Below are 25,932 nucleotides of genomic sequence, written 5' to 3'. Positions count from 1 at the left end.
TCTTCAGAGCAGGGTAGACTGCTATTGTCTGCTACTAAACCCAGAGGCAGGGAACCTCAGGGGAAAACTAAAATATGTGAAAGATACAGAAAATGGGCAAAAATGAAAACTCCTCAGTATCAGGATGTTTTCACAGTGAAGACCCCGATAAGAGCAGGTGGGCAGCAGTCTGTGCCTGGTGTTTTGGCTTTGGTCACTCCCTAAATCGTGCCCAGATCTGCAGGGGGAGCTTGGAGGGACCTGGTGACACAATTAACATGTTTCTGTAATGCCAGGAGAAAATAATAATAATAATAATAATAATAATAACTCTTAATTAGGCTAAGGGAATTCTGCACTGGGGGCAACGGACGACAATTCTTACTTACTGCCCTGAGAAGGGGGTGAGCACCCAGCTCACTTTGTGACTTGTTTTGTTAGGTTAAACCTCAGGCTTTGTCCCTTTCTTAATACTGGCTAATCCTGAATAGTCAAAACCAAAGATCATTTAAACTTGCAAAAATAACATTTTTTTTTTTTTTTTAAAGCGCAACATACAATCAGCTATACCCAACCTTAGTAGCTCTGGATAAATTTAACTGCAGACAATTAATTACTAGAAATTTGCTACAAAATGTGAACTTTTCCATAAGATTTCCAGACGATTAGAGCAGAAGTAGATTGACATTTCTGAAGCAACACCCCACCCCTTTTGCTGGACATTTACAGAACTTCATCTTTCCTACTCACACAGTGCATCAAATGACACATTGCAGTGCATGAATCGTTGATCTTCACGACAATTAGCAGATATAAATGGGAAAACCCTACAAAGCTAACAAATGCATGTGAATAGTTAGGAAAGTACCTAGTTTCTTCAAATGACTGTTTTGTTCAAATGTGACAAACTAAGCTTTATGCATTTGGTTTGCTGTTCTGGTTTTGGTGTTTGTTTGTTTGGGGTACGTTTCTCCCTCATTTTTTTCCCTTCTGTCTTTTTCTCTTATAAGTGAACAGAGCGAAGGAAAGGTGAGAGATGTGAGGAGGTAATTGTGTAGCAGGGGCAGCCAACAGCAGGGGCAGCCAAATATTTCATCAAGTTCCACACTACAACATTAAAACCACGTGCAAATTGCTCTTGATGGGTTTACAAGGTCCACAGTAGCTATTTGCTAGTGCCAGCACACGGTAATGCAGCACATGAGCATGAAAATGCCTGAAAAGCTGGGGCAACCCAACTCTAGCAAATATTCAAATTCACAGGCTCAATACAGAAAACTTTAGGCATTCCCTGACCAGGTAGAGCACAGAGAGTGGCAACACTTCATATTTGTGTTAATGTTGTGGTTTGGTCATCAGCATTGCTTACCCAGCAGTAGCCAGAGTAGCTCAGCTCACTCAGCCCATCTGATCTAAATTTTTAAGGAACTCTCGCCAGGTCAGCAGCAGATAAGTGAGCAGTTGGTGGAGCTTAAAAATTAAATAAACTTTTTTCTCCTACCACAAGAAATGAGGAATCTCCTACTGGGATTCTTGTTGCAAGGAAGCTTAAAGCCAAAGAAAAGCAGGATGCTCTCATGCAGCCCTGCCCCAAGGGTATAAAAGAGCTGAAAACTGTGTCAGAATAACCCGTATGTACATGAGAATAGGGAAAGGGTTGTTAAAAGTCCTCAGAGATGCAACTTCCTTGGAAAACACTAACTTCTGACTGCCAGAAACCCAGAGTGCCCAGCCAAGGGAAGGGCAATTCTGCTTCTGCAGTTTTCTTCCATTCCCACACCCGCTAAGGCCACTGCAGATGTAGGATGTTAGGGCTGACAGGCCTTTGTGCTGCAAGTACAGGGTATTTCATTAGTTTTATTATTAACACATGTGGAAAGCACTACTATTTTCTGTGGGGTTGGTGATAGAGATCTCATATATTACTAGAAGTCTAATGGGAACAGAACAGGAGCTGGACTCACTTTGTGACTTTGAAAATCCTCAGCAGTCGAAGAGCTCTCAGTACGCTGATGCCAAATGAGGTACCAGGCTTCACCGCAGCCCAAATAACTTCAAAGATGCTTCCCACGATGACCTGCAAGAGAAGTCCATTTTACAGAAGGCAAAACATCCCCTAGATTCTTTGTGGTGCTGCAATAGAGGCTGAGAGCTGAAGAATCAAAGCTTATACTGTGACGGCTTTCTTGCAGAAGCTTCAATGCAATTTTGCAAAAATCACGAATAAACCACCAACAGTAAAAAAGCCTGGTTCTAACTTTCAGCAGCCCAATCTAAAAAAAAAAAAAGGGCAATAACTACAGTAGGAGAGGAACAGACAGGAACTTGTTGCTTTCTTCAATAACAAGCAAACTACCTCAAAATAGCATTCTTTGAAGGACACCACAACATTTTCTCCCTACACTGGCACAACCGCAAATACCATTTGTACAACTACTTCACCTGCGCACCCCACAGGGCCAGTCCAGGCAGCACTCAGAGATTCATGGTGTCCCCACCCCAACAGAAGCACCACAGCTTTGGCTGCGGCACTGCAGAACAGCCCAGTGTTAACCTTGTGCAAAATTACCAGAATCTTCTGGCAACTCAGAGTCTTTAGCAGACTGATTAAGATAACAGCTGTTAAGAGAGCCTAAGAAGTCTCTAGCATGCACATCCAATTGTCTGCCAGGCCCTCAGGCTCCAGTTATTGAAAGAATTGTCCCCAGCCAAGGGTTTTAGCTTTGTTTTGTTTTTAATTTTTGTTTGTTTTAAGGTTGACAGAGAATTAACCTCAATAAGTATTAAGAAATTTTCTCTGAAAGCCTCTGTTAGAAAAAAGACAAAGTAATAATTGGTTAAGCACAATTGGAAAGGGTGGTTTTATCAACACAGGCTATTGCACAGTTAATAACAGAAGATGGGTATTTTGTTGCCAGTTAGTGTTATTTGCATTAACCTAGCATATTTCAGAGCTCGCACAGATCGTGGTCCCCAGTTGCGTGATGCACAGCATTAGCGTATTACAACGGAACCCCAGGGAGCAGCTGGCTCCTGATGAGAAAGGCAGCATTAATGGCACGGCAGGGCACGAGTTGCTGTGCCTGGGTACCCGAGCAGTGCCGTGACCCCCAGCAGCTTGCAAACCCCTTCCGTGAGCAGACACCTGGATGTCTTTTGAAAAATGCAGCATGGCATGCAGCCGCTCAGCATGAAACACTGTGCCTTGATCAAGAAAATGTAGTGGAAAAGGGGGAATATATAACAGTTGCTCACCCAGTCACTCCCATTACAAAAAGAAGGCATTAATATTTCTCCCCCACAGTCTGTGACTCGTGGGCCTCCCTGATGAACCAGCAATAACCTTTCCTTAGTCACTCCATGTATCACATGGATAATTAACTTCCCTGGCATCCCAGCATGGCCTCTTGGGAGTGGTTTCACATGAAACCCCACTGGACCATTTCTCCCAAGACTGATGTTGCCCTGTTTTGTTGTTTCTCTTTTTGCTTTTCAACTGTTTCATCACGATGGTTTGTCAAACTAAACTGGCTACAGATCTGTGTGATGTTCCAGTGGGGTGCGGGAGCAACATTAGTTCTGGGGGCTGGAAGGTGGGGGAGGAAGCAGAAACACAGACAGTAGTAGGATCCCTGTGGAATTAGATCCCTGCAGAATTAGAAACAGATCAGCAGCTTTACCTCCTGGGAAACACCCTGCAAATCTTATTGCCAGTGCTGCACTCCCCATAGCATGGCAGTTCAGCTGTGAGTTGGGTGCCTCCAGCTGAGGGAAGCTTCTCTGGCTCTTGGATTTGGCGCCACCTCTAAGGGTGCAGACCTCCAGTTATCTTACATTGTCTGGGTTGTTTGCGATCTGGTTTCTGTTCGTGAAAGTCTGTGCCTTAGTGGTTACACAGCCAGAAAGATCTGCACAGTGAATCTCAACGCTTTGACCCCCCATCACTGCAAGGGGCACCCAGGGATGAAAGTCCCACACAGCAGGGACTCGGGGCAGGCACACACAGATGACTTTTGGGTTTAACCTCAGTCTGTTTAGCTTTGAGCTTTCCTGACACTGCTGCCAACAAGACAACGTGGTGGCTCTAGGTGTAGTCTTGGCTTTAGGAGCTGTCACATACCCAAAGCAAAAATACCTCCTCCTCCCTTGTGGGAGCAGTGATGAAGCAGGGACTTTAGCCCGTAGGGAAAAAAGAATCACTCTAAGCATTTTGGCAGATTAAGACTAGAAACAACAGACTAAATCAATCTTGGAGAGAAGGACTTGATGGTGGCTACAATGAACTTAACTGTTTTCCCCTTGCTCATGGCTGCATCAGAAGCATCACATCTGCTTTGTAAAAGAAAACTTACAGCCTGACTCCAGTGCTCACCCCACACTGAAGATATAAAAAGCCTCGTTAACCCTAGGTAATTAGTCTGTAGTTCGTACAGAGTAATAGCTTTTAATAAACATCTACCTGCAATGTTCTTGTACAATTGTGTCAAAACTGGCCCCTCTATTGACATGCTACAGGTATGGTTTTAGTAGGAAAGGGAGAGCCTGTACTTCCACAATGGAACGGTCTGAATTAGGGCTTTTCTGTCACCTCATTATGCGTTTAAGCCTCTGCTTCTGGGCACTCATGTCTGAAACGCTCTGACTATGTATCCTGATATAAAGGCCATTGAAGGGACAATAGGGGAGATGAGCAATAAGGTGTGTGGGCTTTTTGTCTTTCAATCACCTCATTTAAATGGGAGAGAGAATCTCACAATAATCAGAGCGTTTACTGGCGCTGATGCTGCGAGTACCCCGTAACTCCCATGGAAATGAAATCCCTGGCCGTCACATTTCTTCAAGAAGGATGATAACAAGGGAAAGCTTAATGTGTTTCACTGCATCTAATTTATATGACAACTGCTCCCTGGAAAAGACACCCTTGTAGCACCATTTCCCATACAGTCTTAAACACCGAACCCCATTTAACAATGGGGGAAAACATACTTCATCCATGCAGCTGAAGCCTACTCACCCCAAAGTCAAAGCAGTTGAATGAAGAGTGGAAGTAATTTCTTGGCCCCAGTCCATACATCTTCAAAGACATCTCAGTAAGGAACAGACCCAGAAAAACAAACTCTGCGAAATCTAGGAACCAGAAAAGAGATTAAATTAGTCCACAAGACCTTGGTAGGCAGAGTTCTTCATGCAGGAAACAATTGTAATTTTTCACAATGCAGGCTTCCTCCTGCCAAAAGAAAATCCCTTTGCAATGGCAAAAAAGACCCTGAGGAGAGATTCACATAAATATTTCTATATGAGTGTGAGCTGCATTCAGATTGAGGAATTGGGAAGGCAATGTTTCACGTGTACTGTGGGAAGGTTGGCATGAGCATTAAATAATATCATCATCCTCTTTTTAAAGGAATTTTGAAAGAGTTCTGGATCTAAAATTTCCAAAGGTCTAATTTAATTGCACAGATGTTTTGCAAATGCATGTTTGGAGCTTCTGTACCTACATGAGATGGGCATTTTTGGAAGTGGGGTGTAAGCTTTTATAACATTTTCTCACGATAAAAATACCTTCTTACCCAACAGAGCTGCTGCCTCTGTGAGCTCAGATTCAGAGGTGTTGGGTCTACTGTTAGCACACAGCCACTTTTATTTTTATTACGCCTGCATAACTATATAATTATGGAAGAGCAAGTTCAGTTTCCTTCTGCTTCACATATCACAAGCAAATAGGCTGTGAAGGTTTTGATGGGAGAATTTATCACCTATGATGAAACAAAGGGCAGAAAGAATATAGCTGGAGTTTTCAACTTCCGCATCAGGCTTTGTAGGGCTTGAAGCTACAGAAAGCATTGCCTTTGGCATTTTGAGTTATGCAAGTTAGCTCTGGAAGCCAATGAGCAACAGAAACAATGGAACATTAAAAACAAACATAAGATTAAAAATCCCCTTGATACTACCAAAACAAACCAAATGGCACACGGCAAACCTCTCCCTCTAGAGAAAAGGGGAAGGAAAGGGTCAAACTTCAAAAGGTAAAGATCAGTCATGTTGCTTACCCCAGCACAGAAGCTTCTCGGATATTGTAGCATGCAGATGCTACAGGGAAGACTTCTGTAAATCAAGTTTTATGATTCCAGGAACAATAAAGAGAAGATGGTGCCAAACCTTTCTCAAAGGTGCACAGACAAGGGGCAACAGATACAAGCTGCAACAGGGAAAAATTCAGTTAATCTGAAACCCCAGTGTTTTGTATGCCTCCTGGAATACACGGCTTCAGCTAACAAGTGCAGGGAAAGAGCAGGGAAGGAACAAGGGTCCTTTCAAACTGCATGGCTTTTGCTCAGGTCTTTGCCTTGCACATTCATACCAAGCGAGTGCATTTGGCCCAGGTCCATCCTGCACTGATGCTTGTCTTTTGAAATGGCTTGAAAAGCACACTTCCACTATCAAAAATTAAAAGAGGGATTTTACATTTCCAATTAAGACAGTCATGAAATATCACAGGCATGATGCTAACTGAAATGCAGGAAGCACTAAGTAGGTGAGGAAGGTTTATTAACACTTTACTGGGTAGCCTACAAGGGTGCTGCTGCCAACATTTGCAAGAGGGGAGGAAATACCAGGAGAGTATTAATTACTATTACTATAAAGGGCAAAGTTCACATTTGAGGAATAAGATGACAAAATGAGATCTGCACAGTTCTCAGTGTTTTTGCTACCAACAGGTAGGCTCCATCTGCAGGGTCTCGGTGCTCAGGGGGCACTGTGGTGGCATGGACTCACGAAGGAGCAGCACATCTCCGCCTTCCTTAGCACCAGGAACCTGCTAGGAGAAGCACGTTCCCACCACACCATGCTAAAGTTGTCTCCTTCCTGGAAAGACCTGTAGCAAATCAGTGAGCAAAAAGTTCTTTTCAACACAAGGGATCCCAGAGTAGGAATTTTTGAGTTACCCTGGCAATATACTTGACTATCCAAGTGCAGAGAAAGGGACCAGAGAAGCTAATGTCAGGCGTGACGTTAGATAGGAATAATGTAAGAATATGAAATCAAGAAAAACGAAACCAACAAACAGCAAAAACAAAGAACCCCTCAAGAGGTGTTCAATGGTATCAAATTTCCTTGCACACAATAAAAAAGATTGCAAGTAGCAAGAACATTAAAATCCTTAATTATTCATAGCTGTTGCTGTAAATCAGCTGCCTAGTAGCTAACTTCCGTTGTGCACCCTGCAGTCTTTGGAAATGATAAGCAGCAGAATAAAACACTCCCCTAGCAAACCAGATACATCTTCCCAGAACACAGAAGAATTTGTGCTGCAGTCACCTCTTCCACTCATTAGCCCCCAGGGAAAACTTGCACCAGCATTTATGCCGTTTACAGAGTCACTCTCTCGCTGGGAAGTTAGAGCTCCCATCTTAGGTTTCATGCTCAGCAGAGCTCGGCAAGCCTGACGACATTTATTTTAATGTCTTCAGTGTAAAGTCCTCCTATTACAAGGATCGATGTCAAACCAATGCTTTGAAACTGATGGCCTTGCTTAGCTGGCAGACAAAACTTGGAATTGCAGGGAGGGGGTGTAGAGCGGGTCCAGGAAAAGCATTGCACAGCCTTCCCCCCTTTGCATCTCACGTTGGTGGGGAGATTCTTATTTAACCAGCAGACTCACCTTTAAGAGTTATATTTCACATATGCCCAGAATAATGAAAAAACAAGGTAGAATTTTTATTACAATTTTCACCAACATATCCCAGTGCACTTTGCCAAGATAACTGCAATCATTTTGTAAGAAGAAAAAGGAGGAAAGAAACAAGGATTAATGTTCAGTCACCCATCCAGCAGAAACATTTCAAAACAAACAAAAAAACACAATTATCATCCAGTGCAATGCTTTGTCATTGGACAGACACAACCTGAACAAATATATACAAGACCAGATTATCATGGGAGAAAAGCAGCAAGCAAATGCCCTAAGTAAAAGAGAATCAAGTAATATTCAATATAAAAACAGAAGAAACACGTAAGAAATTCAACAACCAAGGAACAACTTCTTTCTGCCTCTCCTGAAAGAAGAGCCCAACTCGTCCTTTCACACCAGATGCCATCCATCTAGAGCAGAGCTTGCAGCGATAGCTGGGCCACCAGGTGCCACAGATCACAGTGCCGCACGGACAAGGGATGGAGGCAAGGAAAATGTGGGCATAGTGAACTCCTTGGGCAGAAGGAATTGACTCAGAATGAATCAGCTCCTCCAGCTGATGGATCAGATATGTGATTTCTTCTGACATGGCCCTGCCCATTTAATTGAAAATACAATATTGTTGTTTGGACCTCCTGGTATTCAGACCCCACAAGTAATTTAATCTGCCTTAACAGAAGCATTTTGTAATGTGATTGAAGTTAAAAAAGTTTGATATAAATACTCTTATTTAATTTAAGATTTGTACGGTTGGCAAAGGCCACGCTAGTATCGTTTTGCCCCATACTTTTGGATGAGATGGTTAGTGGCTCTTTTTTGTCAATCACCCATGGATTAATTCAAATTCTGCCCTGGCTCCAAGTCTGATGACATTAGGAGCAGGTGTTGAGCCTGCCACTTCAGTTTCCTTTGCTCTTCCTTCTCGTACATTAAAGCAACCAGGAGGAGAACCTCAGTGCAGTACAACTTCTTCCTCTGACAAGGCAGACGTGAAATGTTCAGCAGACATAAATAAATATGCTCGTTTCAGAAAGCCTTTTCCCTGCAATTGCAAATGCTGCATATTTATATCCAGAGGGAGCTGGCTATCTACTTCAAAGGCAAACACAGTATCATCAAAAATGCCTAATTGCATCAAACACATGGTTCAGCATAGCACAGCACACAGGGAAGATGTTCTCAGGCCAAAATGTCTAAAATATTGTTTTCAAATATTGTATTTATCAGAAAGGAGGCGTTCTGGAACTCATTTTTAGACAGAAACCGAGAAGCAAGCTGAAGATCACTGCAGCGTTAGCCAGAGAAACCCAGAGAGAGTTCCTTCATGGAGGGCAGCCACAGGCAAAGGAAAGCCTGATGAGAAGGCTCCCATCCTCCCAAGGGAAAACTTAGTGATTTAATCCTAAAACCTTCTCATTGCAGTCCCTAAAAGTCATCCTGGGGAAGCTTCCACAGCCCTTCCTTTTCAACTTTCTTCCACAGCTTTATCCAAGAGCAGAGGAGACAACCACCACCTCTGCTGACCTCCTGCATAGCACAGAAATGCATTCAGCTGATTTTATATCAGTCCTGTAACTTCTGCTCATGCTACAACACACAGGGCACAGTTCTGAACGGAAAACCCTTAAAATGCTGCACCTCCACTATGTGCCTACGTCACGGACTTTATGGTTGTTGTCCTTGCTGATGAAGATAGATCTTTGCTGCAAATAGATCTGAAGTGATGCTTTTCTATGCTAGATTGTAGAGTTGTCTTCTGACAGAATTCTCTTGGTGTAAATAAGTGCAAGCAAATTATGATCATGGATATCCTTCTATAGGGAACTGCACCTTCCTCAACTGAAGATCCGTGCTCTGGAGAGCAGCACACGCCAAGCATACACGTGCGGTGTGAAAAAACTCATTGCAACGTGGCACCAGAGCCCTTTTCATACCAAGAAGGAAATTTTCCCATCTAATTTGGGCGTAACTGTGGAGGCATAAAGTATGTCCTGTCATTTACCATACCCCAAGAATTCCAGGAGTTTCCCATCAGTGTGAATAGCCAGCTCTTTCAGTGAGACTCAAACTCCAAGCCCCTTTGTAGAGCTCCCACTGTTCCTTTTCAAAGCAGTTGCAGCAACATAGAATATCAAGTAGAGAAAGCTAATCAGAACAACTCAACAGCAAAAAAGTTAAAAGACCAGAGGAAAATAAATCAATGCAGACCTGTAAGGCTTTAACCAGCCATTCTTTAGGTAAAATTAATTTGTAAAGTAATTAAATGTTCCCCAGAGGGACAGGTATAATTGAATTAGAAGTGCCTGGGTAGCATTTTGTGGCTTAGCAGATCCTCACAGACTTCACCGCTCTCCTGTCCCTCTGTCACAGTTCATACAACTCCCCACCAGCCCAGCTCCGAGCACCTTCCATGAAAAAACCTAATTAGCATTGGCTGCTTCTCTCTTGCTCTACATCAGACCAGCCAAGTCCTGCTCCTCAGCAGGGAAGTTCACTCATCATGGATTAACTTTAAAGCCACTTTTAAGCTCTGTCACTTGCACAGTTAAAAGATTTTGCCAAGAATTTCCTGAGTTGTATAAAATCTCCCGATTTTGTAATATCTTGCTCTGCCTTTATCTGATCTACTTGTGAATAAATCTTGGGCATAGGAAGACTTTCAAGAAGCACTCCTTGAGGACTGAACCATAGATGGGATCACTCACAAATGTGTTTGGTGCCAAGGTAACCACGGTGGCTGCAGTCAGCGTATGCAGGAGAGAGAGGAGCCAAGTCCAGTCCTTACCATGACTGCAATAAAGAGATAACCAGCTAGCCCACACATGCACTTTATGGCATAAAATATTCTCTGCATTCTATAATAAATTCTCGATTAGTGGGAAATTATACTATGAAAATGATACCTTTCCCCATGCAGTCGGGAATAACTCACTGGGATCACTTGCTCTTGGCTAGGTAGTATTCTAGCATGGGGAAATTAAAGTATGGTATCCATGTTTTTTTGAAAGTAATTCACAAATTGGGTGGTAGGGACTTGTTCAGAGCATCTGAAAGATGAACCCACCCCAATCCCTGATGTCGGGCAGAACACAGTTCCAACCTTCCCTACTTCTTGTCTGCCGCCGAGGTAGGTAGGGAGCCTCATTTGTGCTGACTGTACCAAATACGGTTCCCACCTGGAAGTGCACCTTTCATTCCCATCAGCACAAACAATCCTTCCTACTCACTTGTGAACACTAAGCAGAAATTGCTGGCTCGTGGCTTTCTTAATGTTCTCTCAGGAAAGTTACTGCGTAAGGTGTTCCCAAAACTTACTTTGGAAATCTGAGTTCTTCTTTTCTCAGTTGAAAGACTTAAAAGTGTTTTATTTTTTTTCCTAGACATTTAGTCCTAATTCAAGAGGAAATCCTAAGCCTCAAACTTCTAATTACTCTGCCAATCTAGCTTTCCTCTGTTAAATTTGGGAAACAAATAGGCAAGACAGCTTTCTCTGTGTGGCCTGTCTTTTCCATCTAAATCTCGTAAGAGAAACGGTTGAAAGGAGCTTCTGTCCTCCTTATGCATCTCATTACATCTTCAGTTACCTGGTGGCATTAAATATTTCAGGAAACGTTAATAGGGAGCTTTTTTGAAGTTAGAACAGCTAGTATTCTTGACCTTTTATGTCTATAAAATAAGATCTTCAAAAGTTAGCTTCTTTATAATAATGTTAGACCTGAAAATCTGGGTCTAGAAATATTTAAATAAGTAATTTTAGAGAAATCAATGAAAATTAGGTGGATAAGTAACTTTAATGATCTAAGCCACAGTTATTAAGTCAGACTGTTTGATTTTTTCCCTTAGACTTTTTTTTTTTTTTTCTTCAGCACGTTTGATATAATTTCTATCACTACTGCACATATTTTCACAGACAGACACCAGGACGTATCCCATCTGATCACACGCCATTAGCAAGGAAGGCACAATTACTGAAAAAGATCTGTAAAATTGCAACCCTTTAAAGAATACAGAAATAATTGCTAAAACTGTGGTGAATTAGCATACAGTTCTGTAAATACATATGGACACGTCTTTTCCTCCCAAGTAGCCCTGGTCATGGCACATGCTGTTTGTTATCCCAAGGCCACCAGCACAGGCAGAGCTTTAAGTATGTCCACGACGCAAATCACCCATGGATGCAGATCAGCTGCGAAGGGGCATGGATTCTGCAGTTCCCTAAGCAGCTGATGATTAGACAGAGCAACTTCAATTTGCCCCAGCATGCACTCTTTACCCCTCCCTTCACAAAGCCTCCTACAGAGGTACAAGACTAACACGTGGTTGAATCTGGAGTTTCAGGTAAAGATCATGTTCCCATGTCATCTCAAATGGATATCGTGTCCTGATGTGTTGGTTTTTTTGTCTGAATCATATGACTCAACGACCCTCGAGTTACTAGAAGCACTTAAAAATGCATTTGTAACCCTGCTCTGAGGGTCAGGGGAAGCCCAATGGGTCATGGTGGTGGGAAGCCCCCAAAACAGACCTCAGAAATGCTATGAGCAGCCAAAAACACAAGACCTGCTTAAAGGAGAGGTGCAGCCCCTGGTACTCACACAGCGCAGTGGTGAGCTTCTCCGGCTGGTCGTAGTGCACCATTGCCACGCAGAGCGTGTTGAGGGCGACCACGCAGAGCACGATCCAGTAGAAGCTCTGAGCTTTCACCATGCGCCGGATGAAGAACCGAAACATTTTCTCTTTCCTCCGGAAGTAGGACGAGCTCTCGTTCTTCCCACTCTTCAAACTGGCACGGGCAAAAGGAGACCCTGGGCAGTGGGGCACAGAAACAAGAGTCACCACACCGCATCCCAGGAGGCTAAAGGCCAGAGGATGCTATGGGGCACGCAGACCCACTCCCAAGCACCAGAAACACAGCTGAGCAGAAAGCTGGGCACATTGAGAATGGGCTGAGCAAGGGCATCTCACTTGCAATGACTTTGCGGGGGATGAAGGCTGGGATTCTAGAGCTTCATGGATTAGTGCCCAGCTCCATATTCAGAAGGAACTGGGCTTCAAGCTATCTTGAACGTCCCAGTTTAACTCATGTCCATTAGGCTCCTGGCTGACTGCAGTCACAGAAAGACCTGGGCACTGGTGTTTGTGTCCCCGGTGTGAAGCACATCCTCCTGGAGCTGTGCAGCTGGCACCTTGTCCCTACATCCCCTGCTCCAAGAACCAGGCAAAGCCCCAGCCCTAACCACCAAACTGAGCAAAGTTTCCTTATTTTACTCTCTGACTTCATATCTCTCTGCAGCAGAGGGCTCTGTCTGTCTCCGTGCATCGTATTTTGGGCACAGCTACTCATTTGTATCAATTCTGCTTGTATCAGCTACATTTCAAGTCTGGTCTGAAACCTTGGAAGAGAGTCAAATGTTTTAATAATAGGAAGCTGACGGAAGAAATGACTCCTAATGTAAGCTCTCCCCCTGAGGTACTGTTGAAATGAGCACTGTTGAAACGAGCGATGAAAAGGCCAGTGCTGAGGCAGGAGTTCCTCTGCAACAGCCACAGATGCTGTTGCAAGCAGGGCAGGTCGTGAGGGCCAAAGACTGTCCACTACCTGTTTCACACTGTGCTGGCACCCCTCTGATTCCTAGCAAGCCTTGTTGCAAGACGGCTCGTGGCAAGGTAGCACGCTGATGCCCTTCCCCATCATCAGATGTTGCCTGCCAGCGGGTAGGGCTGACCAGGACACGCACCATCCCGTCTTGGACCAAGCTCCGTGACAGCAGGTGACTCGCACGAGCTCTCCTTGGAGATGGCTGAGTTCCACGAACAAAGTGTTCAGGCTGCGGCTGCCAATTTATTTATTTATTTATTTATTCCTGAGTGTACTCGCTTACATTTCAACACTTCCAAGCATGGAAGGGGTGCAAATCTCGCCCTGTTTCATCTTGCAGTAACACCAAACACACATCGGAGGGATGGAGCATCCAGCTGTGACAGCGGTCTGTTCTCCACGCCTCGCAGCCCCACAGGAGCGTGCTGCACCACCTCCCTAACAGAAAGCAAGCTCTGTGCTTCATTCCACGTTTCTGGCCATCCACTGACATGCCAAGTGCAGAGTTGTTCCAGGCCAGGCTTTGAACAAATGCCTCTCTGAAAAGCTCGGTGTTCTGTTGGTTTGATATCCTTCCTTTGGCAGTTTAAAAAACAGTAATAGAAGTAATAGTGCTCATCTACTTTTTTTAGGTAAGGAACTACAGGTTAAAAACAGACTACAGCTGTATTGTAATAGTGTTAAGCAGGTAAAGACCTCTCAGAAATCCAAGCCAGCCCATACTTTCAGACTTGCACAGGAATAGTCTGCTGCCCTTTCATCCCCTCTCTGCTGGCTCTGCTGATCTTCCAGGAAAGAGCAGCAGCAGCAGGCTACGTTCTGTATTTAAATTGATTTAAACTTGGAAAACATCCTCTTTTCTAGATTTCATTGTCTGGAAATCAAGGCAGTGCCCTGTCTCCAGTTCAGCATGGAGGGTGGGGAGCCAAAAGGAGCCAGCATCAACAGCTGCAGGCTGGTTAGTGCAGAAAAAAGGCACAGAGTCAGGAGGAAAGAAAAGAATAAATTTTAAAAATAACTTGAGAGAGCACAGTGGGAAGTGTTTACCACTATATAGCTTTATAATGTAATTATAAGGCTCATTGAGGTACTTGTGTTTGAATTAAAGTGCAACGTATTCAGGCAACAGCCAGCAAGAGACCTGTCAACGTCTCTGCCCCTCTGGTCTGCATCTTCTCACTGTGTTCAGCAATTGTATCGCTAGTTCTTCCACAGTTCTTGTGCTGCCATCAGCAAGACATGATAGCTCAAGGAAACCATCCAAAAAAAACTTTTCTCAAAACCATACTCTTCATGCATAATCACCCATACGATCCGATCGTTTATGTTATGCAGAGCTTCAGCCTTTTCAAGAGCCTGCAGAAGTATCTGCTTTATCCATTTCTTCTTTTTTGTCTTGTTCCATGAATCAAAATCACAAACACTTTTCCCCAGTGGATGAACCACTCACAGAAGGTGGAAAGCACTGCTGTTATTTTCCCTGCCATATGCTCCTGAGACAGTTCCCAGCTCTGCATCAGATTATCCACGAGCCCAGATGCTCCGTCATCCGTTGCCACCTGAAATGCTGAATTGAAAGATCTGTTTGCGTGGCATGGGTGCCCAGAGCCTAGAGGGACTTGGATGTGAATGCAAAGATCTCATAATTATTGCAGCCATAAACAAATGTTCCAGAAATGATGATTCCATGTTATCCGTGCAGGGATCCGAGCTGCTCAGAAACAAAACAAAACAAAAACGCACACGGCTGCTGCAGTTTCACCTTCTTCAAGCAACAAATCTCGCATAGGAGTGTCAGCACTTTAGCCACAAAACCTGCAGCCTGTGGCAGTCCAACAGAGTGATGGTGTCAGGAACATGCATAGCAGTGTTCATTTCCTGCAAGCAGGTCTTCATTTAAAGGGGAAAAAATCCAGCAGCAGCTGTAATCTCTTAAAAGGTTAATGCCAAATTTCCAAAGAGCATTTGAGGCGCTCATGCTTGCAAGCATACATGGACACGTACTCTCAAGTGTACTGTTTGTGCTGCTGCCCTTACACATCCAGGATTTGCTGCTTCGTGGTAACCGGGGTGCCAAGGCATTTCTTTGGAAGATAATGAGAACATCTGCTTCTTCAGCAGCAAAACAAAATACAGACTCGAACAACAGGAACAGGAATAAGCAAAATGACTATCTCCAAAGCAGGGAGGAAGATGTCTCTCCAGCCAGCAGGGAAAAACCACAACTGAAAGGTTTTTCTGCTGATGTCCACCAAGCTGGGAGCACAGACATGTGCTGGGTGCTCTGAGCCTGCCTCCCATGCAAACCAAAGAAGATGCCAAATTTGCACCAGCAGTGGCAGACTTTGCAGGATGCCACACTGCAAAGGCACAGGGGCAATTGCATGCATATGCTTGCATCTCTCTATATCTGGCTTTAGGTATGTGGAAAACTCAACAAGAAGCCCCTTCTAAGGCAAGGATGAGGAACCTGGGGCTACAGCCCAGCATTTCCCAGTGCCCATTCACCTGGCACAGGCTGCTAAGCCATACTCTGTGCTGTAGTGGCAGGTGTGACCAGGTGTCTGTCCACTTCCTCTCCTCCCCACAACAGATGAGGCTTAGCGGTATCTTTTGACATATTTGGGTTTCGTTAGCATATGTGAGCATGTTCCAAGCAGAACCGCAGTGTGCCCAGCACAGCATGGCTCCTCCAAGCATCTTGGCAGGGCTTTCTGAAAGGGTGCAGCATGCGATAGCTGAGCAGGGCAGCGAGGGGAGTGGGTGAAGCCATGATGCCTTTGGCTTTGGAAAGCTGAGTGCTGCTGTAGGAGCAGTGATAGTTCCCCTTCTTGAAACTACAGTTTCTGGAGCAAAGGAGCCACTCGGAGGAAACAGGACATGAATGCATTTAGCCGAAGATCTAAACCTGGCGGAATGCGAAGCCAGTACTCACCAACGGAGCAAATGTCTGTGAAATGGTCCTCACCTTCTTCAGCATGAATCAGGTCATTTTTGCTCTTCTTTATTGCAGCTCTTTTCAACACTGTGTGCAAATTAAAGAGAAAATGCCCCGTCAGCTTTCAGAGTGGATTCTCTCTCCCCCTCCCCTCACTCTCCAGGGCCAGCATTTACTGCCCAACGTCAGCTTAAAGCTCTCACACAAGGGTGTAAGCAGGAGCAAATTGGTCAGCCTACAACTTTGCAGGGCCTCTGCATGCTTTGATGCCAGGGTGGTTATTTATTTCACCTTCTAGATCTTGAAGGTTTGCCAGGCACAGTTCTGCACGCTTACGCTTCACCCCACGGCAGATGTTGTAGGGTGGGGGGGGTCACTGCAGCTGCTGGACCTTTTAGCACAGCAGAAAGGCTGGGCAGGGTCACTGAACCTTTCTGAGCCCCCGTGGGTTACGAGATGAGTGCTTCTATCCATTAAAAACATTAATGTTGTTTACAGCGTGCACCATTAAGAAGTTAGCATTTATGGGGCTTGGATACCGTTTACCGCAGAGTGATGCCTTAAGCAGCAAAAACGCTACGTTGAAAGCAATGGCTACAACTCAAACGCACTCTTAATAGCACCCACTGCACAATTCCTTCCCTCTGGGGATGTCCTAGCTCTCTGAGAACACTCTTTGTCCAACAGCATCTTCTGCAGGGAGGATAAACACCGCTACACCGTTTTACAAGACGGGGAAGGAAAACTGCGGCCTAAGGCTCGGAGAGGTCTGCACTGCTCACCCAGTGCACGCGGGGAAGCGCAGGAGCAGCGTGGATGCTGGGCCCGCGACCACCTACCTGCAAACCTTGAGAACTATCAGAAAAAAATACGTTGATACAGTTTTGTAACAGCTTCAAGACAGACAGTAACTAAGCACCATTTGCTATCAGCAGTAAGACACCCCACGGTGTGGTGATACAAACTGTTCAGAAGGCACACACAGCAAACCCACGCACTCTGCAGCAGCTAACCTGGGTGTGGGTTCGTACGAGAGGACCCCCTCACCTACACCATTTTCCCTGCCTTGGCAGAGAAACAGATGGACTCCTTCCTCTGAAGCTAAGCGTTCGTGCTTGTGCCACCTCAAGGAAGCCCCTGGAATATCTCTCAGGTTCAGAGGCTCAAAGAGGAGAGGATGCTTTCAACCTGCAGTCTGGACCCAATTTTTGTGGATAACTTCTGCTCTTTTCTTCCCCACCCAGCAGCAGGGCTGGATCCTCAGGCCCTGCAATACCAGCGCTGGGGCCCTTCAGGCTGCAGCTGCCCCAGTGAACTCCAGCACACCCAGGGCCATTCCCAGCACTGGACCTTAACCGACCCTGGGAGCAAAGTTTTACTGCACTCCTTGGCGTGCACATTCTCCTTTATCTTTTCCCTCATTCCCACCTCCCTTCCATACCCCCCAAAAAAGAAAAAAACACCCTAAATTTAGTAATTAGAGCATGCCATCTCTACAGGCACTTTGGATGCAATGACCCCCGTGTAGGAGGCTGAGGCCGTTTACTAGCAGAGATGTGGGCTACTCTGTACTGGCTGGCTTCAAGGCTGGGACCATCACTAGGTTCCTTTAGCTTACTTGGATGGATGGAGCCTCAGCGTACCTGGGACTTTGCTCTGTGGCCTGCACCCACCTCTAGTTTACTTACAACACTCAGCCCTTCAGCCTGCTCTTCTAGCACTCGTCGCAGCTCGAGACTACAAGCCCTGGCTACACCCACGTGCCAGACAACACACCCACACACGCACACACACACCCACACACAGAGATTTTCCAAGTGCACCTCAGCCCTGACCTCCTGCAGCCCCAGCTCGTCCATCCCCGAGCCCTCCCCGAGCGCAGGTCACCCAGCCAAGCCAGCGGCCGGGCGCGGGATGCCCCAGGAGCCACCAAGCTCGGGGCAAAAGGAGCCAAAGCGGGTGGGAAGCATCGCCGGTGACCTGGGCGCTCGGGGTGAGGGGGGAGCGCTGCCCCGCTGTGCCACCTGAGCCCCTGGTGATTTGCAATCCACTCACTGTTGTAGCTGCTGCCGCTGCTAGTCTCTGCCGGTGCCGTGCCTTGTTGAATCGGCCCTTCCGAGGCGGCCCTCCCTGACAGTGAATGGGAGGAGAAAAAAAAAGAGGGGGGAAAGGGAGGGGAGGGGAAAGGAGGAGACATGGGAGGACGAAAGATGGTCAGAAAAGGGAGAGGGAAGAATCTTTAACTGAACTTTGACTGTCGCATCCTAAGAGCTCATCGGTCTTGAGGCACAGGGAGAGCGGGCCCCGCGTCCTCGCTGCACTGTGTCCAACGCTCCAGCCGGCCTGACACGCTAGGGTCACACGTCGGAAGAGAGGATCACCACACCCTGTTATGTCTTACTGCTTACAAGTAACAGGGGTCTTAGTCTCTTTGTCGAATCCATTTGGAAACCTTGGTTCAGAGCCCTGCCTTCTCTCGCTCAGCGCATTTCTCTTCTGGCATCCGCCCTGCGGCCTACCCCCAGGCACAGCCGCCTCTGCTTGGGGCGGGTGCCCCTGCCACCCCACGGGCAGATCCCCATCCCAGAGTGGTGTCACATAACTGCTCATCATCCACCTGCAACCTCAAAAAGTCCCAGTACAGGAAAAGGGACTCTTTCGCCCGACTTATTCCAAGTGCATGCAAGAGCGTGTTGCTCACACCCTCCTGGTTGCAGCAGAAAGCCACGTCAGCATACAGCAGGTGAACCTCTCATGTGTTGTGGGAGGAAAACCACACAGCAAAATGACCTACCGTCCAGAGGAGATTTCTCTTCTGCGTTCTTGTCTTCCTCAGCCAGCATGACCTCCTCTGTAAGAGGAAAAACAGCCAGGCTCAGCCTCAGGTTTATCGCGTCCCCACTCTAAAACCAGCTGAGCTGGGTGCAGCAGACCTCTGTTCCAGCTGCTGCCAGCCTTGTCCCGCTGTATCACCCAGTTACACCAAGCCTGTAGAAAAAGGGATGGTTCACAGAACCAGGGAAGGAGGTCAAATGAACCACCTGAAGACTACTGCAGCACTTCCTCCCCTTCACAGTGAGCCATCCACTCCAGTTTCTTTACCAAGCTATCACCCACATGGATGTTCTGTAGAGCAAGAACCTTCCTCCAGCTTCAAGCAAGGCCACAGGTCTCCACAAGGCAGAGGATGATTCCTCATGCCCAGCCCCACTGGAAACACCGAGGAATGAAAGATGTTTGGAGCCCATTGCCACATTTATCTCTCCATCAATAACACCAGGATTTAAGCCAGGGGAAAAGGATCTGTGTCTCATGGCACAGGGTAACACAAGCGAGGCTGTGGTACACATCAGCTCTGCCACATCACAAGGGACAGAATGTCACCAAATAGCCATCAGGTCAAATCTTTGTCCAAATAAAATCAATGGCAAAGTTGCTACAGTGGAGGCCAAGCTAGCACAGTTCAAACTGCAATGTACGTGAGATGTCACCATTGGTTTTCCATTGCTGTATATCTTGTCTCCAAAATATGAGTTTATACTTCCCTACAGAACAAGAACTCAAAGAGCACTGAAAAAAAAAAAAAAAAACACCCCCAATCGAAACTGACTCATTTCTGTGTGAAAGAAGACCAAATTTCCTGAGGTTTCACAATGCAAATGTCATCACCCAAGTCAATTTGCAGCACGCACCATGCTGCACCAAAACTTGAAACCTTACAGTTCATATGGCCTGAACTGCAGATTTTAGCTTGCTGCTGTAAAATTGTATAAGGATCTTCCAAAAGACAATCTAAAGCATACAAAATATTGAATTGGCAGCTGGTGAACTGTACACTTCCTTGTATTATTAAAAATGACAAATTCTTTCATATGTTTGACATAGATATTTTAATAAGATCCCAAATTACATCTGATACTGCCTTCCTATAAAACTTTGCTTAAAAGTCCATTTAAACCAGCCTAGATAGAAGGCTAACTACAAAAATAAAAGCAAACCACAGCCAAACATCAAAGAGCTGTCTGGAGGAATACTGGAGGGATCAGTACTACCACACAAGTCTTACATAATCTCTTTATTAATCATCTGGGGGAGAGAGAGAGTGAATGATACTTTAATAAGACAGCAAATTGAGAAGGCTGGACAATAATATTCAGGACTGAGGAAGACCAGAACCCAAGCAGAGGAAAACAAAAGAAAATGCAAACTAATGCACCAAAGACTCAGAAGGTGGGAAGGAAATCAATGGTGCTGAGAGAGGGTTAAAAATGTCAAGTGAGCTATCAATCTGCTTGTTAATAGGCATGAAGTCCTTCAAAAAGAAGGAAAAAAAACACCCACAAACATGAAAACAATACAATTCAGGTGTTTTCTGAAGCTCATTAACACAAGTCAGACAACTAAAGTAGGCTTTTTTCAGTTCAAGAACCATCTCTCAAACCTCAAAATCAAAAGGTACTTCTGAAGTCTTGCCTAGGGTGTACTAGTATATACCAGCTATATTGGTATTCTGGGGTTAAAATTACAGAAGTTTAAAAAAAAGTTGATGACAATTAATAATGAATTTGACTGCTGTAAAACAGAAGGGATGGTTAGAGGAGCTGGCCCCTTCCCAAAGGCAGCTGCACAAAGGGCCTGCAAATGTGATACCCAAAGCATCCCTGTGCTGGCAGAAGTACGAGCTCAAGATGCTAATACAGTAGACAATTTCCTATAGATTTTTTAAAAACCTACATTGTTCATGAAGTGTGATTTAAGGAGCTGTATGTTATATCTGAAACGGGATCCTCTGCACCAAACAGGTAGGTTTTTTTTACCCATGCAACACAATAGCAAATTGCACTGGAAATTCACAGCCATTTGGGCTGGAATGTATGTTTAGGTCTTGTGACAAACAAGCCAAGGAAGGCGAACACGTCCCAGAGGAGCTCTTCTGCCACTCCCAGAGAGAAGCTGAATATCAGACTGCATTTGGTAATTAGATGGACTAATACAAGTTACCCTGTGGGAATGCAGGGAGCAGACACATGGCCAGGCAGGTGGTGAGCAATGAAAGTAATGAGCTAGCAGAGGTCAGAAGGCAGGTGGCTTTTCTTTAGGAGCTACATCCAGTTGAGTACAATGCAAGAGAGATGTCTGCTTAAGGAAGATCTCAGCCAGACCCAGCACATTTACTGGTCAGCGCTCAGAGAGCTGTCAGCTTCAATCACTTCTTGTTTAAAGAAAAAATAAATAAAATTAAAACACTCCAGTAAAGAAAGCTCATTTGCTTAGGTGGTGACTCAATTCTGTGCTTGATTTGTACCAGTGCAGGAGGAAAATCACTGTATTTGTTCCCTTCTCGGATCTCTGACTGCGTTGGAAAATAAATTATTATTTTCCCCTGTTTCTAAGTTGCCTCAGACTACATGTTCCTGTAATAGTTTGCCATGGCTCTTTACCACCCTTTGCGCAGAAGCTGAAGAACAACCCCAAGTCTCCAGATCACCTTGGGGTCCTGTGACCTGTACGGACATCACAATTTGCAACGGTGTGCTGATGTGATCTGATGTTCCAGTGTCACCCATGCCCACATGGCCAGACTGATGACAGGTTTAGCCATATTGAGGTTTCAGAAACCAGGATGAGAAATGCCAGTGGGACATCTGAATTAATAAGTGACAATTTGATACCAATGTACTTACACCTACAAAGTACAGTCTTGAGACAACTCTGTGGACCAGCTGAGCCTTTGCCCCACATTCAGGGCCCCAAATATATCTCCCTCCACAGACATACCTCTTCCATGGCTCACTTCTGCTGTCTCTAAAAAAAAACAAAAAACATGTCTCACCCATGTAATTGCCTCAAGCCTGTCTCTCCTCCACCCTTGCTCTTTAGTCCTCTCCCTTGACAGTCACTCCCATTTGTCTTGTATCCTCCAGAGAACCGAAGAGCCACATCTACCCTGGTGGGGCTTTATAAGGCTTTTAAAACCTGCTTATAAGATAGCTCAGCAGAAAGAAATCACATCATTACCAGTATTTTTTTTTTATAACCATGCAGCATCCTTACCAGAGGCTCAGAAGTTGCATTGCCTTTAGTCATCACTAACAGAGACTGGCAGAAGATAATTAGGAAGCCTGAAAAACCTCCAAACAATAGTGTCTCCACATTAGAGGAGATATTCAACAAAGACACAGTATCAGATCAGCAACTTCTAGCCTCCAAACAAAGGCACAGGGTCTTCACTAGGATAGCAGAGCGAGAGGTGTCTCAGCAGAAAGATTAATTGCTGGTCATTAAGTACTGACAAACCTCAGCACGACACAGGACTGGAAATAGTGGCAGTCATCTAATACTGAAGAACTGGCCAGCAGAACAAAACAGGCAAAGCAGCAGAGAAACGTGGTGCCCCTTCTCTTTGACAAGGGGAGAGAGGACATAATGTACTCAAAAAGACAGTGCATTACAGCAAATAACTCACTTTAAGCAGGCTAAAACATTTTAACCATTGAAGCTTCAAACTTGTTAAATAGGAAAAGTAGATAAAAATGCATCCCTTAGAGAAAGCCATTGCACTCTCACAGGGGTCTCTAATTCCTAGCAATTATCCTCTCTGGCCATCTCATGCATGTTGCTGCCATTTTTCATGGATGCTGGTTACTTTTTCCAGCTGTGTCAAGGGCTTGTTGCTCTGTTTCTTCTACAGACAGCTGCAACCTGAGGTTCGTAAAGCTTTGTTGTGTCAAGGAATGACATTCATGTTACAGTGAGCTGAAAGAGAGAAGTTAAATCCATTCCCAAAGCCTGCTTACTACAGGAGAAAAGAAACGTTCAGAGTCAGTGCTGTGTGAAAGAGATGGACTGGGAAAGAAGGGAAACGCAGAAGACCTGCAACTTGATTAGCACTGAACAGAAAGAATTCCAGTCTCTGAGCAAAGTGTTTTCAAAATGATGCATGTCCTTGTAAGATAAGAGAAACATCCTCAAAAGAATATTTGTGGGCTTATAAGCTCTTTACTCTGTGCAGAGAACTTCTAGTTCTCCCCTCTCTATTCAAAATGTAGCATGACAGCCCAACAGTTGCTATAGTTTTGAGGAATTTATCAGGGAAAAGAGCAGTGGCAAAATCATTTGCATGGATTACACTGCTAGACTTCACCACTTCCTAACTCCTCTGAAAGGCACAATTTCAGATTGACTTGCTACTACTTTTGCATGGAGCCAAAAGATAAACACGAAGCAAAGAGCAACCTTGTTCTGATACACAGCAGGTGGGGCAGGACAGGGTTGCTGATCACAAGACTTTATTTGATACTGGTTGAACTCAAGAAGCACTGTCTGTTGAGTACAGTTGGCTCATGTCTAGAGGAGTACCATGGTGTGAAGCATTGCTTTTTGCACCTGTGTCCGCTGGCTTTCAGCGGAGGGAAGAGTGGGTATTCAGTAATTTGCTACAAGCAGGTAATTGACTTCATTCTTTGAGATTAAAGTTAGATTACAGGTCCATTTCTAAATGAGCCATAGAGTTTGCTTTTAAATGTTACAGTCAACACTTACCGGCTTGGCATAACAATTACCATATGAATTACAGCCTGAATTCTGTGAGAGACAAATCATGATTTAATCATTGCTTCTGGTCTGAAACTCATACTACTGAACACCTGGAAAAAAATTTCACGTTTCTAAATCACGTGTGGCAACAGAGCATGTGCTCACAACACCGTCAAAAAGACTCCACTGAGTACCAATTTTCCATGCTTAGTCTTGGCTTCATGATAAACATATATGGGAATTTTACATGAAATCTCCTGTTACCTTCATCTGAAAAATAAGTAAACTCTCCTGACTATCCTATGTCTTCATTCTTTAACACGCACACAAGAAGTGGGTTCAAAACCTTCATACCTGGTCTTTGTATGATCCTATTTCAAGGAAGTCAACCTTTAAGGAAACTGATTGGACAGAGGGTGACTTTTTTGTTATAAATCATGCATGTCTACCTTCAGCACTTCAGCACATTAGCTATGTTACAATTCTCTCATTTGTTCCCAACCCTTCATTAGGGAAAGCCTTTGTTAAGCACTCCATCAATTAAGGCTTCCTGTATTAAGTATAGCTCAGACAAGTAGCTACACATTAAAGATATGATTGCTTAAAACACCTTGGTATAGATTCCTCAAGCAGATACGCTGCAGACTGTATTAAACAATCCACATTTAAAATAGCCTGAGCTACCTTTGCTTCAGTTTCAACCACTGCTGCACTTCTGGTGATCTATCAGTAGTCAGTTGGCACCAAAATATTTCAGCTGTGCCAAGGTACCTCCTTGAAAACTTCACAAGCACTTTTTGTTACTATTTTCTTCCTCCTTATAGCCTTATTTCACCACTGGAAAAAATTAAAAGTGCCCCTAGAAAAAAGGGAAAAATGTAGTCAGATACTTCAGGGCCAGGCTACTAAAGATTTCCAGTCCGACACCACCAATGTCTATTAAAGACAAGTCATTAAACCAGGTCTGGAACATCATTGAGTCAGACAGCATTTAAGAAGCAGAAAACAGAGACCCACTGTTTTCTTGTGGATGACTAAACAAGCTACAGTTTCAGTATAAGAAGGGGTTAATAGTAAACAACCTCCAAATTTTATCAGAACTACCTTTTTAATGCAACACGTACATCAAGAGATAATGTTATTCACTTCACAAATAGAGAAAGCTCTAAGAAACATTAAAGGCACTCAAAAGTGCTCAATAAATAATGAGCATAATGCTAAATTAAAATAAGTGTTGACAAATGGGGGGTAGTGTACAGATGAAGGAAAGATTTTAGTCATTCAAATGCTTTCCTTGGTTTTAAACCCATTACAGCCCTTCAGGTAAGAACTTGAGCACTATTGAGAACAAGGAAATCTCCTTTCCAACTCCAGCAACTGCTCAGAATATGCAAAGTGTTACAGAGCAAAACCAACCGGATCAAGTATTATACTTAAACATTAAGATGCCCCTTTATGAACCAATGGAACACAGTTTTCCACTCTTCCTACCTTGCATCAAAAATAAATAAGAAATAAATGAAAAAACAAAATGCTCTGGGATGGATACTATAAATACTAGAAGCCTAGAGAGCCTTCCATGGGAAGAGCGGAAAAAGAGCAGACTGGCTCTGCACACTTTTGAGCAGAATAAAATAAGGTGAAACAAGGTAGAGACGCAACAGAGAATAAGAAGTAATAAAAAAAAAATACCAAGTACACTCCTGAGCTCTTCCTCCCACTGCAGTAGAAAGACATCATACTTAAAATCAAGGAAAAAACATTTTTCTTCAGTCAAATCAACTATTAACATGTGGAACTCCTTGCTACAGGATTCATTGAGGTCAAGGATGCTAGAAGGATTTAAAAACAAATAGATATTTACATGAATAATAACCATAACCCTCCAGAGTTACATTAGAGCAGAACAACAAGAGCTTTAGCCATTTATGCAAAGAGCTTATAACATTTCACTGCCTGGGGCTGTTGCAGGCTGGATAGTCTCTGACCTCCATTCTGCTTGTTTTTCTCCAAATCACTTTGCTTTGGCCATGGCCACACACATGGTCATGGGCAAGGAAGAGAGGCACAATCCATGATTCACATAGACATAGCTGAAATCCTGGCGTCAGAACCAGAAATGGGAAATCCCCATCGGTTGCACAGTCCCACATTGCAATGCCTGAACTCCAAACACTTGATTCTCTC

The 25,932-nt window shown here is 44.5% G+C and overlaps 1 protein-coding gene across 13 annotated transcripts in view; it reads right to left on the bottom strand.

The window, feature by feature from the left end:
- The window catches only part of CACNA1B (calcium voltage-gated channel subunit alpha1 B), a 299,945-nt gene that overhangs the window by 108,561 nt on the left and 165,452 nt on the right, over positions 1-25,932 (bottom strand). For 8 of the 13 annotated variants that reach the window (XM_035342034.1, XM_035342033.1, XM_035342035.1 and 5 more), the window contains 6 exons: positions 19,004-19,060; positions 18,265-18,339; positions 16,207-16,296; positions 12,268-12,477; positions 4,994-5,106; positions 1,944-2,056 (listed from right to left, as the gene is read on the bottom strand). In XM_035342034.1, the coding sequence (XP_035197925.1) occupies positions 1,944-2,056; positions 4,994-5,106; positions 12,268-12,477; positions 16,207-16,296; positions 18,265-18,339; positions 19,004-19,060 (658 nt within the window). The remainder of the gene's footprint in view (positions 1-1,943; positions 2,057-4,993; positions 5,107-12,267; positions 12,478-16,206; positions 16,297-18,264; positions 18,340-19,003; positions 19,061-25,932) is intronic. The other 5 variants (XM_035342042.1, XM_035342044.1, XM_035342046.1 and 2 more) reach the window with 3 other exon arrangements.

The sequence above is a fragment of the Oxyura jamaicensis genome, chromosome 17 (assembly GCF_011077185.1).
Source record: "Oxyura jamaicensis isolate SHBP4307 breed ruddy duck chromosome 17, BPBGC_Ojam_1.0, whole genome shotgun sequence".
NCBI classification, from domain to species: Eukaryota; Metazoa; Chordata; class Aves; order Anseriformes; family Anatidae; genus Oxyura; species Oxyura jamaicensis.
This window is presented reverse-complemented; position numbering and strand designations above follow the sequence as displayed.